Source organism: Zingiber officinale, chromosome 1B, assembly GCF_018446385.1.
Source record: "Zingiber officinale cultivar Zhangliang chromosome 1B, Zo_v1.1, whole genome shotgun sequence".
NCBI classification, from domain to species: domain Eukaryota; kingdom Viridiplantae; phylum Streptophyta; class Magnoliopsida; order Zingiberales; family Zingiberaceae; genus Zingiber; species Zingiber officinale.
The window spans coordinates 190,268-217,498 of NC_055986.1; the positions used below are offsets into that span (position 1 = coordinate 190,268).

General features: G+C 36.8%; 4 protein-coding genes across 7 annotated transcripts; 3 read left to right on the plus strand and 1 right to left on the minus strand.

Annotated features, from left to right (window-relative positions):
* Nucleotides 1-164: 164 nt before the first annotated feature.
* On the plus strand, nucleotides 165-5,603 carry LOC122045462 (probable magnesium transporter NIPA9). The gene is made up of 9 exons (XM_042605693.1): nucleotides 165-381; nucleotides 1,682-1,780; nucleotides 2,303-2,432; nucleotides 2,989-3,077; nucleotides 3,732-3,788; nucleotides 3,903-3,961; nucleotides 4,214-4,334; nucleotides 4,731-4,879; nucleotides 5,126-5,603. Exons 1-9 carry the CDS (start codon nucleotides 202-204, stop codon nucleotides 5,346-5,348), a joined length of 1,107 nt encoding a protein of 368 aa, XP_042461627.1. The 5' UTR covers nucleotides 165-201; the 3' UTR covers nucleotides 5,349-5,603.
* A 1,093-nt stretch (nucleotides 5,604-6,696) lies between these two features.
* LOC122045483 (5'-nucleotidase SurE-like) lies at nucleotides 6,697-11,661 on the plus strand. The gene is made up of 10 exons (XM_042605721.1): nucleotides 6,697-7,153; nucleotides 7,768-7,862; nucleotides 8,098-8,165; nucleotides 8,257-8,300; nucleotides 8,467-8,544; nucleotides 8,630-8,783; nucleotides 10,589-10,735; nucleotides 10,806-10,916; nucleotides 11,186-11,251; nucleotides 11,337-11,661. The coding sequence occupies exons 1-10, from the start codon at nucleotides 6,843-6,845 to the stop codon at nucleotides 11,451-11,453; spliced, it is 1,191 nt and encodes a 396-aa protein (XP_042461655.1). The 5' UTR covers nucleotides 6,697-6,842; the 3' UTR covers nucleotides 11,454-11,661.
* Nucleotides 11,662-12,434: 773 nt separating this feature from the next.
* LOC122045513 (AAA-ATPase At3g50940-like) lies at nucleotides 12,435-14,205 on the plus strand. The gene has a single exon (XM_042605762.1). It carries the CDS (start codon nucleotides 12,656-12,658, stop codon nucleotides 14,096-14,098), a length of 1,443 nt encoding a protein of 480 aa, XP_042461696.1. The 5' UTR covers nucleotides 12,435-12,655; the 3' UTR covers nucleotides 14,099-14,205.
* On the minus strand, nucleotides 13,953-21,546 carry LOC122045493 (CRM-domain containing factor CFM3A, chloroplastic/mitochondrial-like). 4 transcript variants are annotated; one of them, XR_006129999.1, is made up of 10 exons: nucleotides 20,160-21,546; nucleotides 17,965-18,415; nucleotides 17,749-17,879; nucleotides 16,248-16,595; nucleotides 15,976-16,132; nucleotides 15,597-15,889; nucleotides 15,448-15,507; nucleotides 15,275-15,343; nucleotides 14,902-15,012; nucleotides 13,953-14,089 (listed from the first exon to the last, which is right to left on the minus strand). XR_006129999.1 is itself a non-coding variant. In XM_042605744.1 (10 exons), the coding sequence occupies exons 1-10, from the start codon at nucleotides 21,525-21,527 to the stop codon at nucleotides 14,998-15,000; spliced, it is 2,796 nt and encodes a 931-aa protein (XP_042461678.1). In that variant the 5' UTR covers nucleotides 21,528-21,546; the 3' UTR covers nucleotides 14,744-14,997. The 4 variants fall into 4 exon arrangements, 3 of the variants coding, with proteins under 3 accessions (XP_042461678.1, XP_042461685.1, XP_042461667.1); XM_042605744.1 differs by lacking the exon at nucleotides 13,953-14,089 and having other exon boundaries at nucleotides 14,744-15,012; nucleotides 20,160-20,466; nucleotides 20,563-21,546; XM_042605751.1 differs by lacking the exon at nucleotides 13,953-14,089 and having other exon boundaries at nucleotides 14,744-15,012; nucleotides 20,160-20,783; nucleotides 20,900-21,035.
* Between the last annotated feature and the right edge of the window lie 5,685 nt (nucleotides 21,547-27,231).

A 27,231-nucleotide genomic window follows, 5' to 3' on the forward strand; every position in this document is an offset into this window, starting at 1 on the left:
GCTTGATTCCTTATCATCGTTAATGGACTCTGAGTTCGTAGGGCCCGCGAGCCAGCGTCCACTGGGCTTGAGGGCCCAATTTATAACCCAAATTAACTATCTTTAATCAATCGTCCACTGGAGTTGACATTAAGTACCGAGGCTTGCACTTTTTTCGAAACGCCCCTAAACTTCTGGAAATGTACATATGCACCTACCTTTATGGGAGACGAATCGGAACTACTAGCGGATGATTGCCGAGGAGAAAGGGGAAAGCTCGAGAGAGGGACGATGTGGGAATCCATATGCTTGACGCTCATGGCGGCGGCGGGAAACAACATCGGCAAGGTTCTCCAAAAGAAGGGCACTGTCATCCTCCCTCCACTCTCCTTCAAGCTCAAGGTTCGGATTCTCCTCTGTCTTCCAACACTGTTCGCCGAACCTTATTGAGCTTTTTTTTTTTTCTTTTTTTTTTCCTCGTTGACCTCAGCGGCTTGATTGCGATTGCATAGTTCAATCATGAAAACATTGACCTGACTGCTGTTTGGTTTGATATTATCTTGTCGCAAAACATGCATCGTCAGATCTTTGAAATAGTCATTAAAAATGCTTGTTTTATTTTATTTTTTCTTTTTTGTTCCTGAATGCCTTGGTTGTGGGAGATGTGGATATGGGTCATTTTCGGAGCGTCGATTTCTGTGGTGCGATCGCTTTGCCAGAAATGACTGTTGTTATGTCCGATCATGCTGCGAGATTGTTGAGCTGTGCGTATGAACTCTTCTCCATGCTAATAATAATTCATCACTGTCATCAGATCATACATAAAACTTTGTTATGATACATATCCCTGTTTAATGATTCCATTGGAGTTTGGTTTGACATTTGTTTTCCTATGAAAAGTATCATTGACCAGAATTACAATACATCTGTTTCAAATGGCCTGTCTTAGTTAATAGTTACCAGTTATTTCCGATGGTAGTTTAGACAGTCTTACAGATTCTTGAAGAAGACCGTTAAGTGTCCTTTTTTGGTTCTCTGTACTTTTTTTAGCCGTTCAATTCAACCTCTCTTGGTCTTCTGCACGGGCAAATGAAGCTGTGAATTTCGACTGTGGCTTGCTTTGTTTCTTGATAACACATTGCACATTCTCAATAATTATTTATTATTTAACTGTAAGATAATTACTGAAATCCTATCTAATTGTTAAATTGTCTTCTTGCTGTGCGTTTGGTTTACCCGTACATTGATTATTTTGAGGAATTGTATGCTGTAATATTCATTTCCTTGATACCATGGGATGTTCTGATGGACTATATTCCAAATTTTGTAAAGACAGGGAGTAGGTTTTATAAAGCTTAAGAAAAGGCCATTATGGCATGAAAATTGCCCGCCAGTTCAATGTGAAATAGTGAGCTAGTGATTTTTTTTTAATCTAGGTTTCAGATGCCAATTATTAGTTGTGAAATAGTGTTATATCTTGTTTTGATTGGTTCTGTTGTGGTAAAATTTCTAGCATCAATGTGTAAACATCTTGTTTTCCTTTTGTAAGATAGGGGTCAAACTATTCTTCTGTTCTACTTCTTACTATGTGAATTTCAAGTTTCAGCTGCATTGTTCATTAAATGTTGACACTTCATTAGTTTTTGAGTGAAATGTAGTCTTTAACCAAATGTGATCTTAATGTTTTCCACCTCATTTTTAGGTGATCAGAGCATACATTTTGAATAAACTGTGGGTAATAGGATTTCTCATGGATATATTTGGGGCCATCTTGATGTTGAGAGCTTTGTCTCAAGCTCCGGTGAGTTAGTTCTTGTATTTAATTAATGTTCCTTCAACACCATCATCTTTCCTGATGTCAGCCTTTGTGTCTTTTTTCATGAGGTAGTTTTTACTTTTTTAATTTTAAAAATTACTTGTACAGGGTCTGTTCATTCAAAAATGGATGAAGTACTCATTTTGTCAATGGAAAGATGGAAATATCTATGTTGTTTGTGGCTTTATTTATTCTATAATTTGTTAGACAATTTATAATGGTGCACATATTATCAGAACTTGGATCATTTGAAAATTAAATAACACTATAATAACTCTTTTTAGTTTAGTTTTTCTTTCCTAATCACTGCTCCTACTAATTATTTCTCTTCTCGACTATATGTTGGTATGTCATATTAAATTCACTACTGATTTTTGGTCATGAGATTTTCATGCTGACGCAATCCTCATTAACATTATAATATCAGATTTTTAAATTTTGAGGCATTAGATTGTCATGTGATATTTTTTTTTTTGCAGACACTAATTTTGATTTATTATTTTATAGGTCTCTGTAATACAACCTGTATCTGGTTGTGGGCTTGCTATACTGTGTGTCTTCTCTCATTTTTATCTCAAGGAAGTTATGAATGTTCTTGATTGGGTAGCAATTACGCTAGCTGGTGCTGGCACGATAGGTAATGCTCAGGCAACATGAATCCTCCTACTGGTTTGTTTCAATGAAAATTGTTGCAAATTACAAATTAGTTATCCTTCTTGTTGCTGATAACGTACTGTCATGTGGGCCTGCTGAGTTATGAGACCAAAAGTTGAATTGAGTCAGGAGTTAGAGAAAATCGGTTGAATAAAAAACCATCTAACTCGTCAAATATTGTCTGTTTCTTGTTACTTTTGCAGTAGATTCACCACTATACCTAAGTCGCCTAAGTTTGAACAGTTGCATCTCATTCCTTTGGTTATCCCAATCTTGATACAAAATTTTGATGCATATCTCATACATAATACAAGTCATTGCATTTTTGACATGTTAATAAGGATTATCCAAATATGTTGATAATTATTATTCAAGTATTTACAAACATGTTAAGGATGACATTTAGCTTTTGTTAGTGTGTGTGTGTGTACTATTTTTATATCTGCAGAATCTTCCAGTATATACATACTGTCTATACTGTTTACTTGTTTAGCAAAAGATTTTTGTATTAGTAGAGGTTTTACCTTGTATTATTACAGGAGTTGGCTTTGGAGGACAGGAGCAAAGTATTGCTGCAGTCTCTCTTTACCGCTTACCTCTGCTTGGTTTCTCAGTTGCTTTGTTGTTTGTAGGTATCATGCTCTGTACATTACCAACTTTTTATTTTGTTCAGTAGGACAGAATCCAACAATAATGATTTAAACTGTTTGTGTTTCTAAATTCTCTTCATATGATTAAAACTACCATTTTTTCTTTCAAAATTATACAAATTGATTTGGTTAGTATTCTAAATTATGATGGTGGTCTTGTGGAATTCTTTCCCTCAATTCTCTTCTGAAAGTTTTTGGATTAGCACTTTTAATATTTTAATAATATTGTATTTTCTGATATTCAAAGCTTAAAAAGGAAGTTATGAGGTCTGAATTGAAGATTGAATCAATCAAGCTTTGTGTTTCTTTTCAGTAGTTGGACTGGTGGGTCAATTGATGAGACCACATGTTGAATCTAACATTGACTTTGCTGAGCCTAGTGGTTGACCAGATGTCCAGCCTATTGGATTTACTTGTCAACTATACACTTGAACAATTTAAGACCCTAGTGAGTTGTGAGTTAGAAGCAAATTACATATCACAAAAATATTAAAAAGCAACATTTTAACTGGGTATTGGGACTCAATCTTGCCACAAAGAAGAATCTAGATAGTGATTTTGTTTGCACGATTACATCTTATCATCAAACCCATAGTTAGAAATATATTTGACTGGTTTATATGGAAATCCAGGCACTTTTGAATGCATTGCTTCGCATCTACAAGAGTCAAAGGCAAGAGCAGGAGCTGGTAAAGTTTTACCAAAAAAGAAACACTCTCTCTGTCTTTGTCTTTCTCTGTCTTTTCTTTTCCTGTTGATTTCCATATTGCTTGATGTGTCTGATGTCATTATTATAAACTCAGATGCATTCTGAAGTAATTGAAGAAATTATATTTGGTTTGGAGTCGGGCATTCTATTTGGGTAATGCTCCTTTTTCCTTTTATTCTCTTGTACAAGTTGATTACTTTTTTTTTTTCTTAAGACCCTTTAAGACAATTGCTGTTTGTTGACATTATCCAGCTGAGAGTGATACTGCAGTATATCCACTGGATTTAACATTCTTGTCTGTATATGTAATATTTGCAGGATTAAGTGAGAGTAAACTGACTGATTCTTGAATTTGGCTTTGAGCTAGCAATCAGCAAATGCTAACGATTGATTATATTCTTGCAGAATGGCATCTGTCATATCAAAAATGGGCTTTGTACTTACGGAGCAGGGCTTCTCAAAGTTGATGGTGCCTATGTGCATTTCCATTAGTTTCTGCTTCAGTGCCACTGGTTTTGTTTACCAGGTAGTTGCAATTATGTGTTATTTTCTTATTATATTATCATTTGACTTAAAATGCTTTCAGATTTATCAATTGGTTCAATTTCCAAACCCTATTATCCTTTTCTATGTGATGATATCCCTTGCTATAATGATCTTGCTTGAGTAGTCATTTGTTGAGCATCCCCTTACCTCATCTCAGGTCCAGTAATTTCAAAGTGGTGAAGCTGATATCTCATGCAATAATATGCTTTCTTTTTTCCCACTTGTGATGGTTCATTTTACACACTTCTTAAAGTAGTCAATGACAATGTGTTTGGTTCCATATATTCTGACTGGCACATTGAAATTGAACAAGCTTGATGCTAATTTAAAATTTCTTTATTTAACCGGTCAGTCTAATATCGATGAATTCTGACAGACCCGAGGTCTAAAGCATGGAAGAGCTATCGTGGTATCCACATGTGCAGCTGTAGCAGCGATTGTTACTGGCGTTCTGTCTGGTATGATTGCTCTGGGCGAACATATGCCTTCTTCTCCAGTCGCTCGGATGTCTCTCTTGCTAGGATGGTAATGCTTTTAGTTAGATGCAGCTATGTATACCAGTTTTCTTTGCATCGCATACCACCGCCGCCGTTGTTCTATAGTTTATCCTTGAATCCGATTTTTCATTTTCAATTTCTTCTTCGGCAACAGAATAATTCCTGCAGCATGCTAGTACAGCAGTGATTAGAATTTGTCATGAGAATAAAATCAAATTGAATAGGACTATTTAATTTGGTCTGTGAGTGAGATTTTCTTATTCACTTCTTGCAGGTTCTTCATCATTCTCGGAGTAATACTGCTTGTGAGTTCGTCTCGATTGATCTCGCTTCTACCTCGGCGTTGGCAGCACCATCTCAAAAGTAACCTGGAGAGGAATCACAGTCTGAGACGGTTTGGTTCAGTCCGGATTAAAGATCCTACTAGCCCGAGCGCAATTATCCATACATCAACTCTTCATCATCTGATAACATCTCCAGCCAAAACAAAGCCCTGATGTATCTCGAAGAAACTCGACAACTTTTTGACAGGATATTTCTTTCTGCCATAAATACTCAAATAAAGAATCATTTATTTCGAACCTCTACTAGTTGTAACAATTAAGACGTACAATTAGAAGATCTTAAACTTGAATTGGTCTCACAGACACAGTAGAAGTTGAAGCATTCATTTTGTACTTTTATAGTTGACTTAAAATTACGTTTAAATGCAAATTTTTCAGTTTAAAAAATAATTAATTATTCATCATCAATGGCCGACTTCAGCGTTCGCCAACTGGGACCGGATCATCTGGTCTTCTTATATTGGTCCGTTTTTGGATCGAGACAAAGGGATTGATGGAAGGTAATGACCCTCCATCTGTTTTATATTGGTCCATTTTTTTATCGGGACAAAAGGATTGGTGGGAGGTAATGACCCTCACTTGTTAACAGGTGGGGGGTCATTGCCCCCTGCACCACTCAATGCAAAGGTTGGATCATGGATTGTCCTTAAATATGTATTGGTGGGGATGAATGATTTTCATCTATTTTATAAATGGGGACCATGTATTTCACCAATATATGTTTAGAGATCATTCCCTGGATCGCAGAAAGCGGTCTAGAGGATATGTCCTCGTTTGTAACGCTCCTGCCAGGGTTACCCGATGTTGCTTAGGAAGTCGGGCCAGAGGCCACCCAGATCTCCTAGATCACTTTTTTGTGATCCAGGGGATGTGTCACTCGTATTTACGCCTGGATCGTGGTCGCGATCCGACCATAAATTATTACGATCCCTTCTTGGGTTCATCGTCCCCACCAGGTTATAGATTTTGTTCGGAGCGGGCGGCCAGACGCCACCCGGAGGCTGCCCGGAAGCCTCCAATGGTGGATAAGTGGTCAGGTTGTTGGCCATCGAATGAGGGTGTCCTTCAGACGACCTCCGGCCGTCCGCTCTGAATAAAAACTATAACATGGTGAGGACGATGAACTCAGAAAGGGATCATAATCATTTACGATCGGATCACGATCCGACCGTAAATATAAGTGGCACATACCCTATACTACTTTTTGTGGTCCAAGAGATCCTGTCTCGAAGTCGGCCGACTGGTAGCCGAAGGAATATTCTAGGCTTTTAATTAACTATATCTTTTTCATATGGATAATCTACTGCGTAAGACACTTAAATCAGTGATATATTATAAATCATATATATCGGTTCAGTTATTTAAGTATAACTAGAGTGTTAAAAATAGCCCTCACGAAATAAAAGTATTACACTAATTATTATAATCAGTATAATAATTACCGTAATCAATAGATGCGTTTTCCTACTAATTAATCTTTCTTTTATAAATTCTTTTGCCTCTGTTTCTTCTTCGCAACTCCAGTTGACTCGGTTCTGCGGCCCAAATAAATCCCTATCCGCGCTCTCCTCTCCCTCGACGCACGCACGACTCCTCTGTCGTCTTCGTCCTTGTTGTCGCTCGCTTGATCGCTTTGGGGGAGCTCCAATGACTGATCGGGATTCCACAAGGAGCAACCATTTGCCCCGTAACCTCGTCGCGAACCTCCAGAGCGTCCTGGTCGGAAGAAGAGCCGCGGGAGGAGGCGATGCTGATTCCAAGCCTGCGGCTGGGGAGGATTTCCAGGTTGTCATCTCTGCCCACGCGCCGCAAGCTGAGGAGGCCGTTGTCGATGGATTGAATAAGCCCATCGTTCTTGTGACCAATGCCGACGGGATCGGTTCCCCTGGCATCACGTTTCTCGTGGAAGCCCTAGTGCGCGAGGGGCAATGCGATGTCCACGTCTGTGCTCCCGATTCGTAGGTGTCGCCTTTCTTGCGAAATTGTTGGGTTGGCAATCCGCGATATGCAGCTTTGTTGTTGATTTTGTTGTCAAACTTTTTGATTTTTCGTGGAGTTTGTCTTGGGATTTATCTATGATGACATGCCCGTTTCTTTTGTGACTCAGCTATGCGATTTCCGACTTTCGCTTTGTCTTGTTGGTTCTATTCCTGATTACCAGTTATTTTGAATAGTCTCATGGGAAAGTTTATATTTTATGGGCAATCTTTTCTGTGTCCCTTCATAAAGATTATTTATTCGTGATTGATTTGGTTCTTACACTTTGTTTGTTTTCTCTTTTCGGTTGTACAGGAAGTACTTTCCCGTTTGGGTAGCAAGATTTCTTTTTCTGAATTGTCTTGTTCGTTTTTTTGAGTGTGGTTTATTCAACTACCCGTTCATTTCAGAAAAATATATAAATTTCTTACCTTATAAATTTCATGGTTGTAACTTGCACTGGCTTTTGTTGGGAAAATTTGTACGTTCGAGTGTTCCTTATTTTGATGCTTAACCAAAACGATACTATTAAGTTGCCCACGATGTAATAGCTGCAATACTCGTTCGCATTTTAATAATTGTATTTGTATTGAAGGGAAAAGTCTTTATCCGGTCATTCAATTACCCTTTATCAAACAGTTGCAGCAACATCTGCTGAGATTAACGGTGCCACAGCCTTTGAGATCACAGGTATCTTCAATTATTAGCGCAACAAAACTTCTTCAATTAATTCTCTGTACCTAACTTAGTATTGCTACAAAGCATGATTTAGTTTCATTAGACTATATTTTTTTTCCCGTTAGTTAAGTAATTGAAAAAAATATCGTTTATTGGCATCTTTCCAATGTCAAAATTTGACCTTCACGATAACAAGCAAGAAATTATTTATTGAACAATTGTAAAAGAAGTTAACTTACATGGCCAGGTTCTCCTGCTGATTGTGTCTCTTTAGCTTTATCTGGTGCACTATACTCGTGGTCGAAGCCTGCTCTGGTAAACTTGAGGCTCAAGCTTTGTGCAGGCGAGGTCCTTTTATTTTTATTTTTATTTTTGAATTTGTATGACTGTATAGTTCATTTATTAGGTTATTAGCGGAATTAACAAGGGAACAAACTGTGGTCACCATTGGTGAGTAATTCATTAGTATTTGCAGATGTTTCATATGTTTCAAGCATAAATTCTTTATTCTCTCTAGTTTCTAGCATATATCGTTTGGGATTTACTTGTATTTCATATTTTTAGTTTCTTGCAAGTTATTGTTGACCTTATAGATGACCTTATAGATTTCTCACAGCTTTTACTCGGGTGCTGTTGCTGGTGCTAGAGAGGCTTTGTTGAGTGGAGTGCCTTCTCTTGTACTTTCTTTAAATTGGTAAAAAAATCCTCTCTTTAAATGACCTTTCTTTGATGTAATCCTTAAAAACACCTGTGGGAGTTTTTTTTTTTATTATGATTAGGAAAAAGGATGAAAGCAAAGAAAATGATTTCAAGGATGCTGCTGATGTTTGTTTGCCACTGATAAATGCAGCACTCAGGGACATTAATAAAGGCACTTTTCCAAACAATTGTCTGCTTAACATAGAAATACCCACCACTCCATCTGCCAACAAGGTTTCTTATAGATAAATTAAGTTTCTCAGTGCTACTGTTTTGTTCTGTCTTGGTTTTTAGGTACGTACTTCAAACTTGATGCTAAATGCATGTAGGCATATCTTCTTTATTAGTATATTTGGGCATCATGTGTTTAAGTATGCCCCTTTTTGAAGAAAAGGTGAAAATTAAATGAATGAAGAAAACACTTGCATGCAGTACGCCTTGGTGCTATATCCCTTTTTTCTATACAGTTAATTGATTTTAGCTTGCATTAGTAGTCTTGGCATACATCTACCTTACAGTTGCCATTGTAGTTAAGCGCACTTACTCCAAATGTTTTTTTAGTTGGCCAATACTCTGTGTACATTTTACTCTGTGTACATTTCAAAATTTTTGCTGGACATCTTCTGAAAGAGAAGTGGCTTCAAAAATTGTCTTTGACAGTAAAATAAATTAAATGTCCAAGCTATTGATTCAGTCTTTAATATTATAGAGTAACATGAATCTCTCACAGTCAAACACACTCACATGGGTGTGCATATCCCATTAGATTTGTGCCGATCTTTAAATTTTACAAGGATTAAGTTGTTGGCAAAATGCTGGAACTTTTCATTGAATTTATATCGATCCTAAAATTCATTGTAGAGCCTCATTATAATCAACGTATACATTTTTTAAATATTGATTTGGGTGTTCTATTGACTGGCAAAATTTATTTTTAGCTAAATACAATTTGTCGAGAAGATTGGTTATCTTGTCACAGTCTGCACTTATCTGAATGAAGGACCCTTTAATCAACAACCTCCTATTTTTATAAGGAACTTTTAGTTTTGTTGGAGGATAATTGAGAGGTAGAATGATGCCTAAAGGAGCGGTTATCTGAATGAATGTTCAAATGATTGTTTATGCTTTACATGTATTTGAGTAGGACTGATAGGATGAAAATGGGATTTGCTAAGATTTCAAAAAACCATTGGACCTTCTAAGATTTGTTAACTATTGATACCCTTTAATTTGGTTTGACCATCCTAAGTGGCCTTTCCTTGCGTGCTAGCATATGCATTACACACGTTTGAATGGAGTATAGTTTTGGTGACAAAAGGCGGAACATGATTCATCATAGTCACAATTGGAGCAAATCAAACAAGGAACCATAGCTCACCTTTGTCCTATCAAGAAAAAATGAAGAACATTTACAGTTCTCCAAAATGGTAATTCATTCCAAGGTTTGAGGTCTCATTCTGTGGTGGGGTTTCAGTCTCTAGTCAAAATGAGATGTGCCTGTGGTTCTGCTCAGCATATTGAGGTGGTGCTGGTCAATTGGTCAGGAAGAAGAATAAAAGAAACGGGGAATAAATAGAGAGGAGGAAACTGGAGAATGCAGGCTGACGGAGACACGATGTCTCACCCGTTACAAGTGAGATGACATGATATTTTTAAGCCGCAGTTCATTCATCATGATCACATTGACATAAACCAGACAAGGAACTAGAACTCCCCTTTCTTCCAAGTGTGCTGCAAGCTTCCGATGATCTGCTTGTTAATATCTTTTCGTAAATGATTGTTTTCTGCCTAGTGCTTCACCCTATGGATCTCCATGACTGAGGGGCTAAAAGCTTTTCATTTATGTGCTCTTTCTTTAGCTAGTTGGTGTGTACTGATTTTGGTTGAAACAGCAGAAGACCAAAAAAAAAAGGCAAATTGAAAGTGCACCATCCAATAGCCGTACCTGTATGCTTTTCATTGTTTACACATTTTGCTTGTTCTTTATAGTTTATAGTTTTATTCTATTTCCTCCAGATTCTATTTTCAATGTTTGGCAGGGCTTTAAACTAACCAGGTTGAGCCTCTGGAGATACACTGCAAACTGGCAAGGTGTCTCAGCAAATAGGCATCCTGGGCAGTTCATGTCTATGCAACAAAGCCTAGGTATCCAGCTTGCACAGCTTGGCCGTGATGCATCTGCCGCTGTAAGTATATCTCTAGCAGTTTCCACTCTTAAATGGGTTTCTCTATGTACGATGAATTTGTGCTTGCCAGGGAGCAGCACGACGCATTGGTTCTCAAAGGAAACTTCTGGAAATAGAATCAGTTGCAGACACTGGAAAACCTGTGCAGAAAGAAGTTGTGAAGAAGTATTTTCGACTAGAGGTAGTCATGTGTTATAAGGTCATGAACGAGTATAATGTAATAGTTAATCTTAAAAAATTTGTGCTAAATTTATTTCTTATAGTAAACCTTCAGAAAGAGGCTCTGCGGAAGCTTTTTACTTTCTGGAGTCCAAGAGATGCGACTCATTTTGTTTATATAGTGCATAAAGTATTTTGCTTGACATTGCCTGATATTTCTTGTCATACACCTATTTTTTTACTGGTGTACAAATATCATTCGTAATGAAGTCAATTTGCTTATGCTTGCAGTTTCTGGATAAGGAGCAAGAAGTCAAGGATGAAGATTTAGATTTTAGAGCCTTGGATAATGGATATGTGAGTGTCGGCAGCTTCAACATCACACCATATTTTTCATGCTTCTAGTATCTAACATTTCCCTTTCCTTTCCTACATGCTTCAGATAGCAGTAACTCCCATAACTTTCGAATTGCAAATGGAGCCTGAGATCCAAGCATCTGCTTCTAACTGGCTTGCAACAGTTGTAAAAGGAGTTGAAGAGGTTACCGATGCTGCATAGCTTTTCATTTCTGATGGAAAGTTGTGTTAGTTCCAGTTTGTGCTGACCCTTGCTCACCATAGTTTGTTGTGTTTGGAAAAACCCATGCCTGACCCATTCTATTATTAGCAATAGTGGCGTCAACGACATGTGGTGAAGTATTCGCTGCTTTCTTTATTCTGGTTTCTTTACTAAGACAGTGGCTGATAATTTATTGAATCGTCATTAAGGTGTCCGAGTTTATTTGTGTAGAGATGGGAGAATGGCTTATTCAGCGAGCGTGTCTCCTACTATTGAAGACCTCCGTGGTCTCATGCTCGCTGACACCAGATTCTTCATGCTGCCTCATATGATCCTCCACCTCAGCTTGAAGGGGACAAAGGGCAAATAGGGGATTCCCAATCTTCGAATGTAGAGAGGTAGCTAGCTGTGCTTGCAAATTTGAGAAGGACACGTGTTGGGTAAAAAAATCATAGGGAGAGATCTAGAGTCATCTTTGTTGATTTTCTACTGGGATTGGGGTGAGATTCTCAAAATTAGAATTAGATTCTCCTCTAGTTGTTCCATGATCAGTAGAGGTCAATGTCAAATAAAGTTGAAGTCACGATTAAGAGGACCAAACTGACCAGCATGTCGAAATAAAAACTTATTAGTCAAAACTTATACATCAGACAGCGAGCAACAAATATCAGGTCGGATAACATGCCGACGCAGAAAGATCCAGGCGTATCGGAGTGATTTTGAAAGAGAGCCATATCAAGAGCAGTAAAAAAGATGCGGTAAGATGACTCAGCCTCAGAAAGCAAATCCATTTTGAACTCCTTCCAACAACTAAAGCTGAAAAAGACTCATAATTACTAATGTATTATTTGATTCAACTAATGATTTCCATCCATGCATGTGATTTTTGAGCTCCGATTTTAAAAAAAAATATAAATTCACTATATTAATGACTTTTACATAGGCGTCAGTAAATCACAGGTCATAATTTTTAAACTCCGATTTAAAATTATTATTGATATTTGTTCAGTTGAACTTGTGAATCGACAGGTCACCAGGACTGACGTTATATGACGTAGTTTACTACCAATTTCTTCTTAATTTACAATTAACAAAAAGACACGGTAACGAATTCTTTATATATTTAGAGATATCCTACGTTTCTTCTTCCTCACATACATCGGGATCTCAGAGGTTGGCGGAGTTCATTTAATTAGGAGAGCATGGATTGGGATTGGAGTTCCATAGCCTCTGTTTTCGCCACCCTCCTCTTCCTCAGGACGGCCTACCGCGAATTCCTACCGCCGGAGTTCCACCGCTTCGTCAGTTTCCTCTTGCGCGGCATCATGGCCCGCTTCGACAACGACGACAGGATCGTCATCGAGGAGTACGATGACAACACCTGCACCACCAACGAGCTCTACGGGGCCGCCCAGACCTACCTCGGCGACCGCTGCCTCGACGATGCCTCCGTCGTGCGCCTCAACAAGCGCTGCGATTCGCCCCTCCCCGCCGCCACCCTCCCCGACTATCACACCACCTACGACTCTTTCCAGGGCATCCCCCTCCATTGGAACTCCGTCGTCTTCGCACAAGCCGATGGCTCCGGCCCCTCAGGCCGGAGCTCCCGTCATGTCGACAACCACTCGCTCGAGCTCACTTTCCACCAACGCCACCGCCACACCGTCCGCTCACTCTACATCCCCCACGTCCTCAAGGAGGGGAAGCGCATTGCGATCGCCTCCCGCCAACGCCGCCTCTTCACCAACCGGGCTAACATTATTTATGGCGACGACCACCGCAATCTCTGGTCTCCGGTCCCCTTTTCCCACCCCTCCACCTTCGACACGCTCGCCATCGACCCCGCCCTCCGCGACAACATCAGGGGAGACCTCCTCCGCTTCGTAGACCGCCGCGACTACTACGCCCGCGTCGGCCGCCCCTGGAAGCGTGGCTACCTGCTCCACGGCCCGCCGGGAACGGGGAAGACCAGCCTCATCGCCGCCATCGCCAACCTGCTCGAGTTCGACGTGTACGACCTCGAGCTAACGGCCGTGCATTCCAACACCGCCCTCCGTCGCCTCCTCGCCTCCACCACCCCCAAGTCGGTCGTCGTGATCGAGGACGCCGACTGCTCGCTCGATTTGACCGATCGAAAGAAGAAGAAGAACCAACAGGACGAAAAATATGCCAAAGCAGGAGAGGCGGAGCAGGAACCGACGCCGGCGAGCGACGGTTTGGGGTTGTCGACAATCAGCCTCTCTGGCTTGCTTAACTTCGTGGACGGGCTCTGGTCGTCGAGCGTGGGGGAGCGGCTGATGATCCTCACCACGAACAACCCGGAGCGGCTGGACCCTGCGATGCTCCGGCCGGGGCGGATGGACCGGAAGATCCACCTCTCCTACTGCGGACCGGCGGCATTCCGTGTGCTGGCGAGGAACTACCTGGAGGTGGGGCAGGAGCACCCGCGGATGGCGGAGGCGGAGGAGCTGCTGAGAGAGGTGGAGATGACGCCTGCCGATGTCGCGGAGGTGTTCATGAGGTGCGACGCGGAGGGAGAGGGCGCCGACGCCGCGATGGGCAAGGCGGTGATGGAGATGCGGCGGCGCAAGCGAGAGGGCGGGGCCGCCTCAGCGGCGGTGTTACACGGAGAATGCCTAGGTTGATAAATCAGCGTGTCAAACGAAAATGAAATGAAATGAAAATATGTTTCCCCGAATTAATTACGTGAGATATCTTGTCGCATTAATAAAAAGAAAATCAAGGGAAAAGCCGTTCTGAAATTGACAGAGAAGTTGATATGCCTTCTTTATCAGATTTATTTTATTGACCCTACGGATAGGGTGTGATCGATTCCATTTGATTCATGCCAGGATTATATGATAAATTAGTTAATCTTATTGATTAATTTTAGAATGATCGATCCGATACTATAGAATAAGCTGTTCCGTGTTATAGGGGAGATATTTGGAGGAGGGAAATCACAAATTGCTTCAGTAAACTGACTTATTTTCTTCTTTTTCCTTTCGGGAAGGGAGGATTAGGGAAATCCTATTGATTGTTGTTGTCTCCAGACCTCCGGGAAAAGCATGAAAAAAGACTCGAATGGTACAATCCCTCCGTCACCCCAAAATGAAAGGGGCGATCTCGTAGTTCTTGGTCTGTGAAGATGCGTTGTTAGGTGCTCCATTTTCCCATTGAGGCTGAACCTAAACCTGTGCTCGAGAGATACTTTTATACCCTTGTCGACTCGAGCATTTCTCAAGTTACTTTCGCACAAGCAATAACTTTTAATGGAACACGATAGAAGATGGAGGAAATAAAAAAAAATATAATCTCAATTAACCTCGTTGATTATTCTTGGAATGACCGGTGCCCCACGAAAATTTAAAGATGGAGGAAAACAAGAACGCAGACGATGTTGTTGATCAATCGCTGCTCCAAGGAAGAGACAAATGATGAATGATACCTTTAATTGCTCGACAAGTATTCTGGCAATCCGTAATGTCAGTGGGAAACATCATCATCCTCGCCTTCGCTTTTGTATGTTTCTAGATAGGTTTCTTTATTCCCCTTCATCCTGATATGAGCAAAACATTACCATCAAAAATCCATGTTAAAAAACTAGTCATTAGAACGCATGATCCATTTTTTACTGATCTATTGCATACTTTTTATTTCCCACTAGCTTTAGATAAATCAGTAGCAAAGTTGAGGTTATGGGCTTGTAATTAAGCATGCTAATAAACACTTGCTTTGGAGAAATTTCACTACCTAAGTTACTTATTAGCGAGTCCACAAATTCAAATTTCAGGGCATAAGACAAGGATCTGCAAACTCACCTTCACCTCATCCTCATCATCTTGCAGATTCAAATCTTGATTTGCATTGTCCTCGCCTTTCATTTGATCCTAAAAACATAATAAGAGCCGATGTGTTCTCAACAATCTGACAGAAACATGAATCGATAAAAACTTTGAAATAAAATTGGAACCAGATAAGCGAAATAGCATACTAATTGAGATTTTAACATCCAAATTTGATCCTGCAGATTGGAAATATGATGAAGCAGGGCCTGAAAGTTAGCAAATATTGCGTTAAAGAAGGCTTAATAAGTGCATTTTTCTCTCAAGAAAGAGCAGTGCATAAATGCAATGGTATTACCTCACGCCGCTGCAGCTCTATGGAGTGTGTTAATGCCTGTCTCCTTGTTAAGAGATGCTTGGGCCTTATAATTCGAGGTCGCTGATAATTCTTGCCGCGAAAGAAGACAATTGCATAGCCCTTGGTAGTGTTATCAAGTGAAATCAGCACCCCACCACTCTCAGCCTCAAGAGAAATCGCAATGTGCTTTACTTGTTGAAAGCTTTTTCCCTTCACTAGAATCTTGACAAGTTGGTTATTTTTCCAATTCAAGTGCATGTTTTCAACAGTGCCACCAAAAATCCCCCTTCTCCCTAAATATTTAGCATTAAACATAAGATTATGTTGTTATCAGTAATAGAAACATTATCTCAAATAAAATAAGGAAAGCACTGATTACCGAGAAGTAGAGCACCCTTCATTTTAAGACCAGTTGTACGGAACAAAGCCCGCTCTTCATCAGTAAGAGTCTCTATATCAGTTGGAAGATCTGCCGGCTCTAGGAACTCCTGCACCTTAGACAAAGCTTTCTCTGCCTTCCTGACCTTTAATTTGACCTGATATCAGAAAAGAATGTGACATCTGGCAGTGATTAAATTCAATTCTCATGACGAGAATATAACTTCAAAATAAGGAAACAAGAGGATGTTTTTGCATTCCAGAATAACTTACGAATACTAGCTTTCTCTGAAGATATCGAACTAGAGATACATGTTTAGATAAAACAATATTCTTCTTCGCCATTTCTCTTTCCTCAGGGTTTAATGGTTTTCCCCATCGGTGTTTGGCTTCCACAGTTTCTGCAAGTGTACCTGCAACTAATGAACCCTTATCACTTTTGGCATCAGCTACTGATGCTGACGCTCTCAGCCGAGCTACTTCTTCATCGTCCTGTTTAATGGTTGCCAGCTTTTCTTTTTCTACTAGAACTTCTCTAATTGAAGGTGTCACGAAATCATTACCCCTATAGAACACAATATACTCTTTGTTCCTAGAAAGGAGTACTCCCCCTGTCAATTTCTGTAGATAAAGCTGGGAATTAAGAATTATTTTGCTATTTCTTGTCATCAAGAAGAAAGATAGATATATATTTCATCATATTTAAAAATGAAATGCACACAATTATAAGTAACTACTAATTTATGTATATTAAATAATCTGACAAGCAACACAAACATAGTGCTAGAACAACCATGGACTGGGGTGGACGTAATCACCTTTTGCTACAATAGAACAACCATACAGATAATGAGTACAATAATTATTCAGGCATTTTGTGCTAGTGTTAAATCCAAACACAACTTGTAAGCATTACACACTGAAAGTGCCCTGTTTTCAAAAATGCTCTATTGGCATGACAGAATTGACTAGAATTATTAATCATCATCATTATCAAGCCAAGTTCGTCCTGACTATTTGGGGTTGATTGCATGGATCTAATCCCTCTATTGACCTCTATGTAAATCTATATCACTAGCAATCTTCAAATCCAATAAATCAATTTTTTTATTATAGCAACTTGAGTTTCCTCTAATCTCCCTCTATGCCTCACATCATCTTCTACGCTAATTGATTCAATTCATTTCGCTATAATTATAAATGCAGGTGAAAGATAGATCACTTTGGAAGAGAATCATTTCTGAATCTTCTTTCAGATCTCACTTGTTGTTTTTGTTTAACAATTTGTTTTGAGCAGCACTACAGTGGGTACAAATAATGCAAAGATAAACAGAAGTTGATTATTTACACAAAATAGGAGAAAAACAGAATATTATCAGGGCATGTAGTAATGAGCCAGGAGTTAATTACTCTGTAAGATACATGACTGATTTTTGAATAGTTTGATCTTCCTAGAATAGTTTGCAGATACTATTGTTGCAAATGTTGTTGAACAAAATTGTTTAAGTTTTAAAAGCAATCAAGCTTCACCTTAATATCACTATAGTTAATAATTATCAAGCCTGTAAACTGCACCAACAGAGGAAAAGAGAAAGGTAAACTCTTCAACAGCATTTGATAAAGAACCAGTGAAAGGAAAAATATTGATCACAAGGTCTTGAAGGAATAGCAGATTGACTTGGCAAATTAATCGATCAATAATCATAAGGGAGAGTAAAAAAAAAAGAATTTTTTAACCCCTACCAATATAAATCATATCATACTCACTCTCCACCTTAATTTCTTCAGCTATTATCTCATTAGACGTATTTGGTATGCCACGTTTGATGGCTATCTTTGCAATGGAACTTTTATCCCATAACTTCACAATAGCAGTAGCCAAGCCTTGGTGTTGCCTGTTTCTTCCTACACCAATGCACAAATATTGATATTTCAGTAGAGATTATAAAAGAATATAATTTATTTGCAAGAATTTATGATCATATCATACCTAGAGCAAAGTGAGGGGGCATTGTTCTAGCGAGCCTTCTCAAAACCGTCATTTCTCCATCTCTTAGAGATGTTCTGGTCTTATAAGGAAGAAGTCTAAAAGGTGGTTTGTAACCGGGAACTAGACCAGGCAGCAAGTCAGCATCAACTGGAATTGGATTACGACCTGACCAATCTTTGAAACGTGGCCCCAACTGATCCAATAATCTGTCAATATAAGCTGTTGATGAAAATCCTTTAGACAGGTTTTGATTCGTGGCAGAATCAGTTTCACAAGATTCTGCTTGATTGCCAGCAATAAGATTGGAACAGTTTCCCATTGAAGGATTATGGAAAGAATTGGCATCAGAAAGCTGCAAGTAGGTCTGGATGCAAGGAAGTTGATAAGTCATTCCCCTATATAGCACAACTGACCTTCCAGATCTCCAAATGACCACACCTCCAGTTTTCCTCTGCAAGTATATTGAAGTACATAAAAATGTCATTTTTAGATGTCAAATAAAAGGGCTTAAGAACTAAAAGGTTACGAAATTGTGTGTTAATAAAAAGATTCTTTGACCAATGAAGACTAGATCCATGACATTTACAACAAAAAGGAATATTACTCAAATAAAGATTTTTTTCGACAATTTCAAGATCTTATTCATTTTCTTCAGACTACTAATAAGAGGAACAATGAGCTGGAAGAATATCATGGATGACATCAAGATCCTAACTCCTAAGATAAGCAGGAAGGATAATGTAAAAGAGTGCAAGATGTCAGGTCAATTACTAGAAATATACTGAACATTTACTTGTCTGTATAGGCTTTTGACTAGGTATCAGGCATTCTATCAAGTTGGATAAGCAAAAAAAAAAAAACATTTTAAAAAATTTAAACTGCTGATTTCATTTAAATGGAAAAGTACAGCACAGAAACTGATCTGTCAAATGAGAGAAGTGCATATAGCCTGATATCTTCAAGAAAACATGACCAACATCATCTAACATAAAGAGTGGATATAGAGAAGACTGACTATGGAAGATCAAGAAATCCAATTGAAAACCCTGTGACTGGAAAATAAAATATATCTTAAAAACCAACTTTTCGGATCCCTACTAACACCTATAAAACCTCAATGTAATCCCTATAAGCAAGACTTTTAAAGTCCTAAAGTTTCAGCAAATAAACAAACCAAATAATAGCAGATTGGCATTTCAACTTTCACCATGATGAATTGAACTTTAATCAAATGCAAAATTCCAACAGCAAATGAAGGCGGAAAGTAGTTTTGTAGATGAACTAGCTGCAGAATTGATAAAATTTGCAATCTGAAATTTGAACTACTCAAATATTCCTTCACTCTGGCACTTGACTCTTCATCTACTCCCTTTATACCTGTGTCACCAGACACTCCTATCAATTATATCTAAAATTGTTTAGAAATAGTTGTCACACTTAGATTCACATGTGTTGTATATTCGTAGCTGAGCCCTAGTAAGATAGTCCCTTCCTAGAATATTACCGACTCATTTGAAAAATAGAACTATAAGATAGACAACAGGAAATTAATAAAAACAAAACAGCTTCAATAATTCTGTACGGTGGTACTTGACATATATGCTAACTGAGGAAGCATTTAACAAATAATTTTTTATGATGCTAATGCTTAAGGTGACTAGTTTGTTTTTTAAAAATAATTGCCAGCAAGGATAGGATAATATGGTTCACGCCGCTCAAAAAGTTGAGATGGCCCATCATTCACAGGCAAAGATGAACACATACAGATACAAGAGCACACACATGCAAATATGAGAGAGAGAGAGAGGTTGATATCTACTTGACGTCTGTCATTCTTAAAAGCCACGACTAAAGCACCAAGAAGATAATTTAATTAATTCTTGTTGCTTCAAATGCTACATATCTCTTCTTTGTAATTATGACATCCATGGAGAAATTTCTGATACTTGCATGAAAATATTATGTTAGTGTGAAATGGTGATCCCCTAAGCATGTTCTGATTCATTTTTTGTTTCCTATCACAATAATTCCTTTAGCTGCAATCAACTAACACTTTCATAATAAAGCATAGATCTTAGGTATCAAAACACATATTTTCATGGCTAAGAAGATATTTCTTCAATGGAACTGCACCCAAGAAACAATTATAATTATCTCACACTATGGAATAGTTGGTTTAGAAAGGAAAAACTAACCTCTAAAATTTCATGTGTCCTCTTCATGTTCAGACAGGCTGGGCCTTCGAACCTTAACTTAGTGACTTCTACCTCCTTCCATTTATCATGGATGTGTTTCACAACAGCCTCAGTCACACCTGCTGGTCCAACAGTCATCCTCTCTTTCATTCTTAAAGCAACATTTCTCAGTCTCTGCAGTTCCGGCTCTGGTATAGTTCTCTCTGCTAGTTCAGTGTTGCTCCTTTGCAACTGCTCACCCTCCATGGAATCAATTTCTCTTTCCCATGGGAAAGGCACTGAACTGGCTAAGCTAAGGTCATTATTCCTAGAATTAGGCACCAGTTTCAAGTCAGAGTTTTCAGAAGAGACACAAAAACCAATACCAACATTGGAGGAACTTGAAGCCTTAGGGTCTTTGTACCTCTCAACACAATTATCTCTTCCTCCACTCAACGCGTCATCTTTCACTGAGGACTTGCCAGCAACTTTGGAGTCTAAATCAGCCTGCTGAGAACTGAATCTCTCTTCTCCAAATGAAACAGTGACTGTTGGGCAGCTTCGAGCTTTCATGTCAGAAGAAAGGATAGGGCATTCTTCCTTGAGAGAGGCAATTATAGGATCGCCATAGTTGGATCTTACACCCTTATCATCCACAAAATTCGTTTCTTTAGGCTTCACCTTGTCTTCGCCAAACTCAAAATTATTTACTAAAGCTTCACTTTTATAACGAGAACGCGTACCATCTTCACCATGCTTACCTCCGTGTGCCCAAGGAGCCAACTTCGACTGCATGCCCAAAGGAATTCCCATGATATGATTCGCCATTGGAGGAATTGCGTCAACAGAGTTCTCAAAAGAGTCATCTGATAGGTAAGAATCTGAACACTTCTCATCCTCATCAAAGTTCTCATCTGGAACTCCAAATTCCATCATGGGAGCCCCAATGTCATCCAGAGACTGATCAAAGGGAGTTCCCGAAGAAACCAAGTTCAGAGAACTCTCGATCTTTTGATCCTGCCAGGGGAAAGTGGACCGCGAGGAGGAAACCTTCACGGACCATCGCTCAAGAGTCTGGGCGTTGAAACTTGGCCTCAGATTTCTTTTCTTCCTCTCCTTTCTCGTGTTTTTCACATCTTTCCCCGCTTTTTCGACTTCGAGTGGGTCTTCCTCCTCCGGGGATTCCTCATGGGAGAATCGGATACGCTCAGCCGAGAGACGAGCTACCGAACAACAGAGATCGGAGCGGAGAAGAATCGATCTTTGGGTTACATAAATGGCCGCGAACGAGGAGGAGGAGGAGGAGGAGGAGGAAGAGGGGAAGAGAAGGGGAGGGGGAGAGAGGAGATAGGGAGGGTTCAAGGGGAAGAAGGCAAACGCCATGGACATGAGATTGAATCGTTGCTAGATAGAAGAGCAGTGTCGATAATACTACTCGAGTTGCCAATCCCGGTCCGGGTCAGATCCACGGCCCATCAGGATGACCAAGACTTTTTTAATCGTCAGCATCAATTTCTTCGGACTATTTTTATTTCAATGCTATTGTAGTATTACAATTTAGATTAAAATTTCTCTAACTTAATTAAATTTATCATTATATTGATACTTGATCAAAATTACTGTAATACCATTTTAATTAGTATCCTTTTAATTTTTTTTTTTTAAATCGACCCAAATGCTAACAATTTTTGGCATTTAAAGGAAATTATTTTGCCAATTTGCCAAAACATTAAAAAAAAAACAAAGTAATGTTATCGGATCCTCTCCAAATAGGGACGTGAGATTTTCTCATTCCATCCCTTCGGGATGGACTAATGACTAGTACATAGGATGTTATCATAATGACGTCTGGGGGTTAAATCCTGACTAGTAGTCAGGTTCTTACCAGGGTCGTCTCAAGGTTCCATGAGGTCCTGGGCCAAAAAAAAAAAAAAGGTCTTTAATAATTTTAAAAAAAAAAAATTTCCCCTTACCCTTTTTCATTCAGACTTGGGACTGACAATGACGGGTTTAAATTTTTTTTTAAAAAAAAATAAATATTAATTTAAAAGTAAATTTTTATATAAAATTTAGTTTTCTAGCTTTTTGAGATGCAAAATTATTAATTAAATTTTTATATTCAAGTTTTGATAATAATTTTTTTCAATTGATAAAAGTGTTAAATTATTTAATTTTTCTTGAGACATTGTTGAACGTAATAAGATTTTATTAATTTTAATTTTAAAAAACTTTTTTCTACCGATGTTACGCTAACCGTTATAGTTAATAATATTTTATAAGCTATCCATGCATTAGGAAAAGAATTTAATTTATTTATAAGGTTCAATACTCAAATGCGGTTTTTAATTCTGGATTTATTATTTCTTTTAAAATTTTTAATTCTAAGAATAAATCTAAACCATCAATATCAGATAACATATCATGTGTTAAAAAAAATTCAAGATTTAAACATTTTATTTTTAAAAAATTATCATCAAGCAATTTTAAATTTTCTACGTCGTATAAAAAATTAAAATTATTTTCATATATTTTAAATTGTTCAAATCTACTTTGAAGTGAAGAAATAACATGATCAGTAATATAATTAAAATAATTAGTTTTAAAATATTCTTCAGGTGAAAGCTTCACCTCATTAATTTTATTCTCATTAAATCGTTTATTTCTTTTAATTACACATTTTTCATAAATTTTTAGTTATATATTCATTTCATTTGCAATTTCTTTAACGGAAATCACAGTAGATATGAATCTATATTCTCTATAATCATTACAAAAAATAAACAAGATCTTTTAACTAGGGACGGATCCAGAAAAAGCAGATGGACTGGGCTATATATATATAAGGGTTGGGATAAATAAAAAAAATTATAAAAAATTAATATGTAATAATTTATTAGTAAAAATATAATAAATTATAATAAATAATAAAAAAGTATTGCCATTCATATTAAATTAATTTTAGACTTCTTGAATTTTCAAGATCTTATTTAATTATTAAACATATTTAAAATTTTAAATACCATACCTAGGTCGTTGACACAAGGAATTGGAGAAAAATAAATAAATAAATAAAATACTTTAGAAAGATGTCTTCTCTGTAGACATTAAAGTTATAATGTTGCAGTGCGTATGAAGCGATGCCACTTAAAAAAGTAGTGTCTCCATATCTGGTTGTCTTAATTAATTATATTCTATGAAAAAGGCCTTCGCAAGCTTCCACCCTTACCTTCCGGCAGCTCCGACAAGCCAGGATCTGACGACTCCCACGGGCCACAGGGACCAGCAGATGGACTGAACTGAGCTTTTCTCCTGCACCAAAGTGGCGGAGGACGCGACCAAGTTCGCCTTCGGCAGCATTGCTAACAAGGTCGATAAGTCTTCCACTGCCGGAGCACCCTCTAACTTGCTCGGTGTCGTGTCTCACTAGAAGATCGAGGAAAATAGTTACGGATGACGTATTTGAAACAATGGCGAAGGGTGAAGAAACAGAAGTTGCTGTCACCTTGAAGACGAAGGAAGCGGTGCGAAGTCAGAGGAAGCAGAAGCTCAGAAGAGGTGGCTTGGAAGTAGAGACGGTTCTCAAATAGGGCTGGGCTACAGCCCAGTACAGCTCGTACATAAATCCGTCTCTGCTTTTAACTGATCTAATGCAATAACAATATTCATATCTTTATACTATAAAAATGTACTGATAGTATTAACTGCAAATAATATATCATACCAAATAACCATACCTAATAAAAATTCAAAATTTTCAAACTCATATCTTGCTAAAGAATTTGCTTCACTTTTTGTTTTAGGATCATCACTAGTTTCTGCAAGTTTATATAAAGCTTCTTTTATCTGTGGAGCTTGGTATTTTATTACTTTAACACTTTCAAGATGACTTTCCCAATGTGTTTGTGATAATGGTTTAAGAGTTAAATTAGAAACATGATCTTGTAAATTTTTCTATCTTTTTGTAGAAGAAGAAAATAATGAGTAAATACGTTGTATCATACTGAAAAATGTTATAGCACTAGAATAAGAATTAGCCATATCACATAGTACTAAATTAAGACTATGACAACCACATGGTGTATAAAAAGCTCTAGAATTTATATCTAACAATCTCTTTTTGTACGCCTTGTTGTTTACCTTTCATATTAGGCCCATTATCATATCCTTGTTCTCTTATGTCATTTACATCTAGTTCAATTTTCTTTATTATATTAATAAGCGTATCAAAAAGACTTTTTATGTATCATCTACTTTTAAAAATTCTATAAAATATTCTTCTATTTTGATTGAACTTATTGAAATATCTACATATCTTAATATAAGAGACATTTGTTCTTGATGACTTAATCAGGAGTACAATCAATGAAAAATATTTTGCTTCTTTTATTTTTTTAATTATAATATTATTTACTTCTTTTCCTAATATATTTATTAACTCATTTTGTATATTATGCCCCATATAATGATTATGAATTTTATCATTTTGAATACATTTAAGGTGTTCTTGCATTATAGGATCAAATTCTGCAATCATTTCAATTAAACCTAAAAAATTTCCATTGTTATCTTGATAAATTTTCTCATTAGTACCACGGAATGCCAAATTATTTTTTGCGAGATTTTTAACTATAGCAATAATTCTTATTAATACATTATTCCAATGTTCTTTTTCCTTATTTATTTTTCTTGTAAATTTTGATCAATTGTTTTATTTTTAACCAATCTCATTTCAATATCAAACCAAATATTCATATTTATAATATGTTCACTTTCGTGACTTTTAAGTTTGACACTAAGATTTTTCCAATCTTGACACTCTTCATTTGTTAATTGACTTGTAATTAATTTTTGACTAAATAATTTACAACAAAAATAAAATATTTTATCTAATTCTTTTGAATATATTAATCATTTTCTATTATGTTTTTCTCCATTTGGCAATGTAATGAATTATAGAAAAATGTCTAGAATTTCCATCATTTGGAAAAGAAATACTGATTTTTCTAATTGGACCTTTTTCAACTAATAAATCTATTAAATTAGTATTTATATTTTTCCATTGTGCTGAATGATATATATTTTGAATAATAGTTTTATCGATATTATTTAAAAAATTATCTTCATGGTCTATTAAGTCATCTTTTTCTTCTCCTGAATTACAATGATTTTCTTCGTTAATATTAATATTTGATGAATTCGATTTATGATCATTAGAAAGTTCTTGATAGATTTCTGTTTGTCCTAAAGTATTATCCTTCGGTGAAAATTCAATTATTTTTTCATTTAAATTTTCAATTGTATTATTTTCCGAGTTTTGATTTTGATTATTAATAATAAATCTATCAAGTGCATCTTTTTGAGATTGGATAAATTCTTCTATTTTTTTTTCATACATTTCATATATCCAGAATCATATTTTTTTACAGACATATTTATATTAAAATAATAATAACAAAGAAAATATAAGTCTATACTATTTTATCAAAATAAAATTATATAGAATTAAATTAACAATAAAACTTGATTTATGCAGTGTAGTTTTAATTTAATGATATTTCAAACTTCACAAATATAATAAAAAAATAAAAAGATATTAAATTTAATTTGCATTAATCAATTTAAATAGTATATAATAAACTGTACTTAACAACAACTAACAAGTATATAATAAATCATATTATTGCAGTTAAAAAGTATTAAAAATCTATAAAATATATTTTATGATTTTTTAATTACATAAATCAGATTAGTAAATAATAATGCTAGTAATTTGATGCATCGAAAAATAAAATATGGAGAAAAAAATTTCATACAATTGGTTAATTACTAATGATCTATTTTTCTAATAATATTTAGATTCATTCTATCTATAATTTATTATTTATACAAAATAATAAAGAATATTTCAATAAAAAAGAAAAGATCAGAAAAAGTATTATTGGATGATCGAGAAAGACGAAGCCACGAAGGACATCTTCTGAGATTGAGAGTCGAGAGAATCACTGATGAGATGACGAGGAAGAAAAATTCAAAGAATGAAATTTGAGAGAATCAGTAATAAGTGAGAATATGAGAAGAATGTGAAGAAAAGAAAATGAAATTCGGATGTGGAATGCTGATAGCTTTAATAGAATTGTATATGAATATAATAATTATAATTAAGATATCATTAATTAAAGTTTTATTGGAATTGATAAATAATTCCATTAGAATTGATAACTGATTTTGACGTGTGGAAATCGAAGGGTTATATTTGAAAAGTTTTATCATTTGACATAATTAAATTTTAATTATTAAGTATATTTTAAAAAATTTTAATACTAATGGGTCCCAATTTTATTGGGGCCCTAGGCATAGGCCTTAAGGCCTATGTCTTTATCCGACATTGATTCCTGTCCTCCCTTATACATTAGTTATTATTTGAGCTAGTAGTCTTCATAATTTATCTCATCCGTATTGACATAAAGATGGATTGACGAAGATATTAGGGACGAATGAATCATCTGTTGTGACAGTGAGATTTTCTCATTCCGAAACATTACATTTTAAATGTAGCTTGTAGCAAGCGTTGGATAGGATCCATGTAAAATGAATCCCAATTCATTCACGCCATCGCCGTCAAACCGGCATCTTCTAGAAATCAGATCCTTAACTCATGTTTTTTCCCTGTCTCCGTATCTCACTTATTTCACTTATCGTCTTCAATCTATAGCTGGCAGCCTTCGGCCATCGGATCAATAAAAACTGTACTATGAGGAAAGCTGAACTCAGCAAAATATTTATCGGCATGGTCAGCGTCAAAATTCGACCGGAATTCAGGTTGATAGAATAATAAAGTCTATTCAGATCCAGTCGAATTATGACACCGATTGTGCTGATGGCAATTCCTCTAAATTTATCTTCCCTCCATTATATAGTTTTGATTGGAGCCGATGACTAAAGGTCGCCGGAGATAAATTGGAGTGACGGATAAGATACGAGGACAAAAAAAAAAAAATTTAAAGATAAAGATAAGATCTCCATCTTCTAACGCCTGCAGCAGCAAAGCGGTAATTTCTCTGTCTCACCTTTCTGTCTACAATCCCAACGCTAC

Bases quoted from the DNA above. Each gene is read 5' to 3' on its own strand.
- LOC122045513 (XM_042605762.1), top strand. From the start codon at position 12,656: ATGGATTGGGATTGGAGTTCCATAGCCTCTGTTTTCGCCACCCTCCTC.
- LOC122045462 (XM_042605693.1), top strand. From the start codon at position 202: ATGGGAGACGAATCGGAACTACTAGCGGATGATTGCCGAGGAGAAAGG. The intron at 3,962-4,213 runs GTAATGCTCCTT...ATATTCTTGCAG, and splicing joins GAGTCGGGCATTCTATTTGG to AATGGCATCTGTCATATCAA. The intron at 4,880-5,125 runs GTAATGCTTTTA...CACTTCTTGCAG, and splicing joins ATGTCTCTCTTGCTAGGATG to GTTCTTCATCATTCTCGGAG.
- LOC122045483 (XM_042605721.1), top strand. From the start codon at position 6,843: ATGACTGATCGGGATTCCACAAGGAGCAACCATTTGCCCCGTAACCTC. The intron at 8,784-10,588 runs GTTTCTTATAGA...AATGTTTGGCAG, and splicing joins CCACTCCATCTGCCAACAAG to GGCTTTAAACTAACCAGGTT. The intron at 11,252-11,336 runs GTGAGTGTCGGC...TACATGCTTCAG, and splicing joins GAGCCTTGGATAATGGATAT to ATAGCAGTAACTCCCATAAC.
- LOC122045493 (XM_042605733.1), bottom strand. From the start codon at position 21,527: ATGTCCATGGCGTTTGCCTTCTTCCCCTTGAACCCTCCCTATCTCCTC. The intron at 17,880-17,964 runs GTATGATATGAT...GCATTGGTGTAG, and splicing joins GCCCCCTCACTTTGCTCTAG to GAAGAAACAGGCAACACCAA. The intron at 15,890-15,975 runs GTAATCAGTGCT...CTAAATATTTAG, and splicing joins GAAGGGTGCTCTACTTCTCG to GGAGAAGGGGGATTTTTGGT.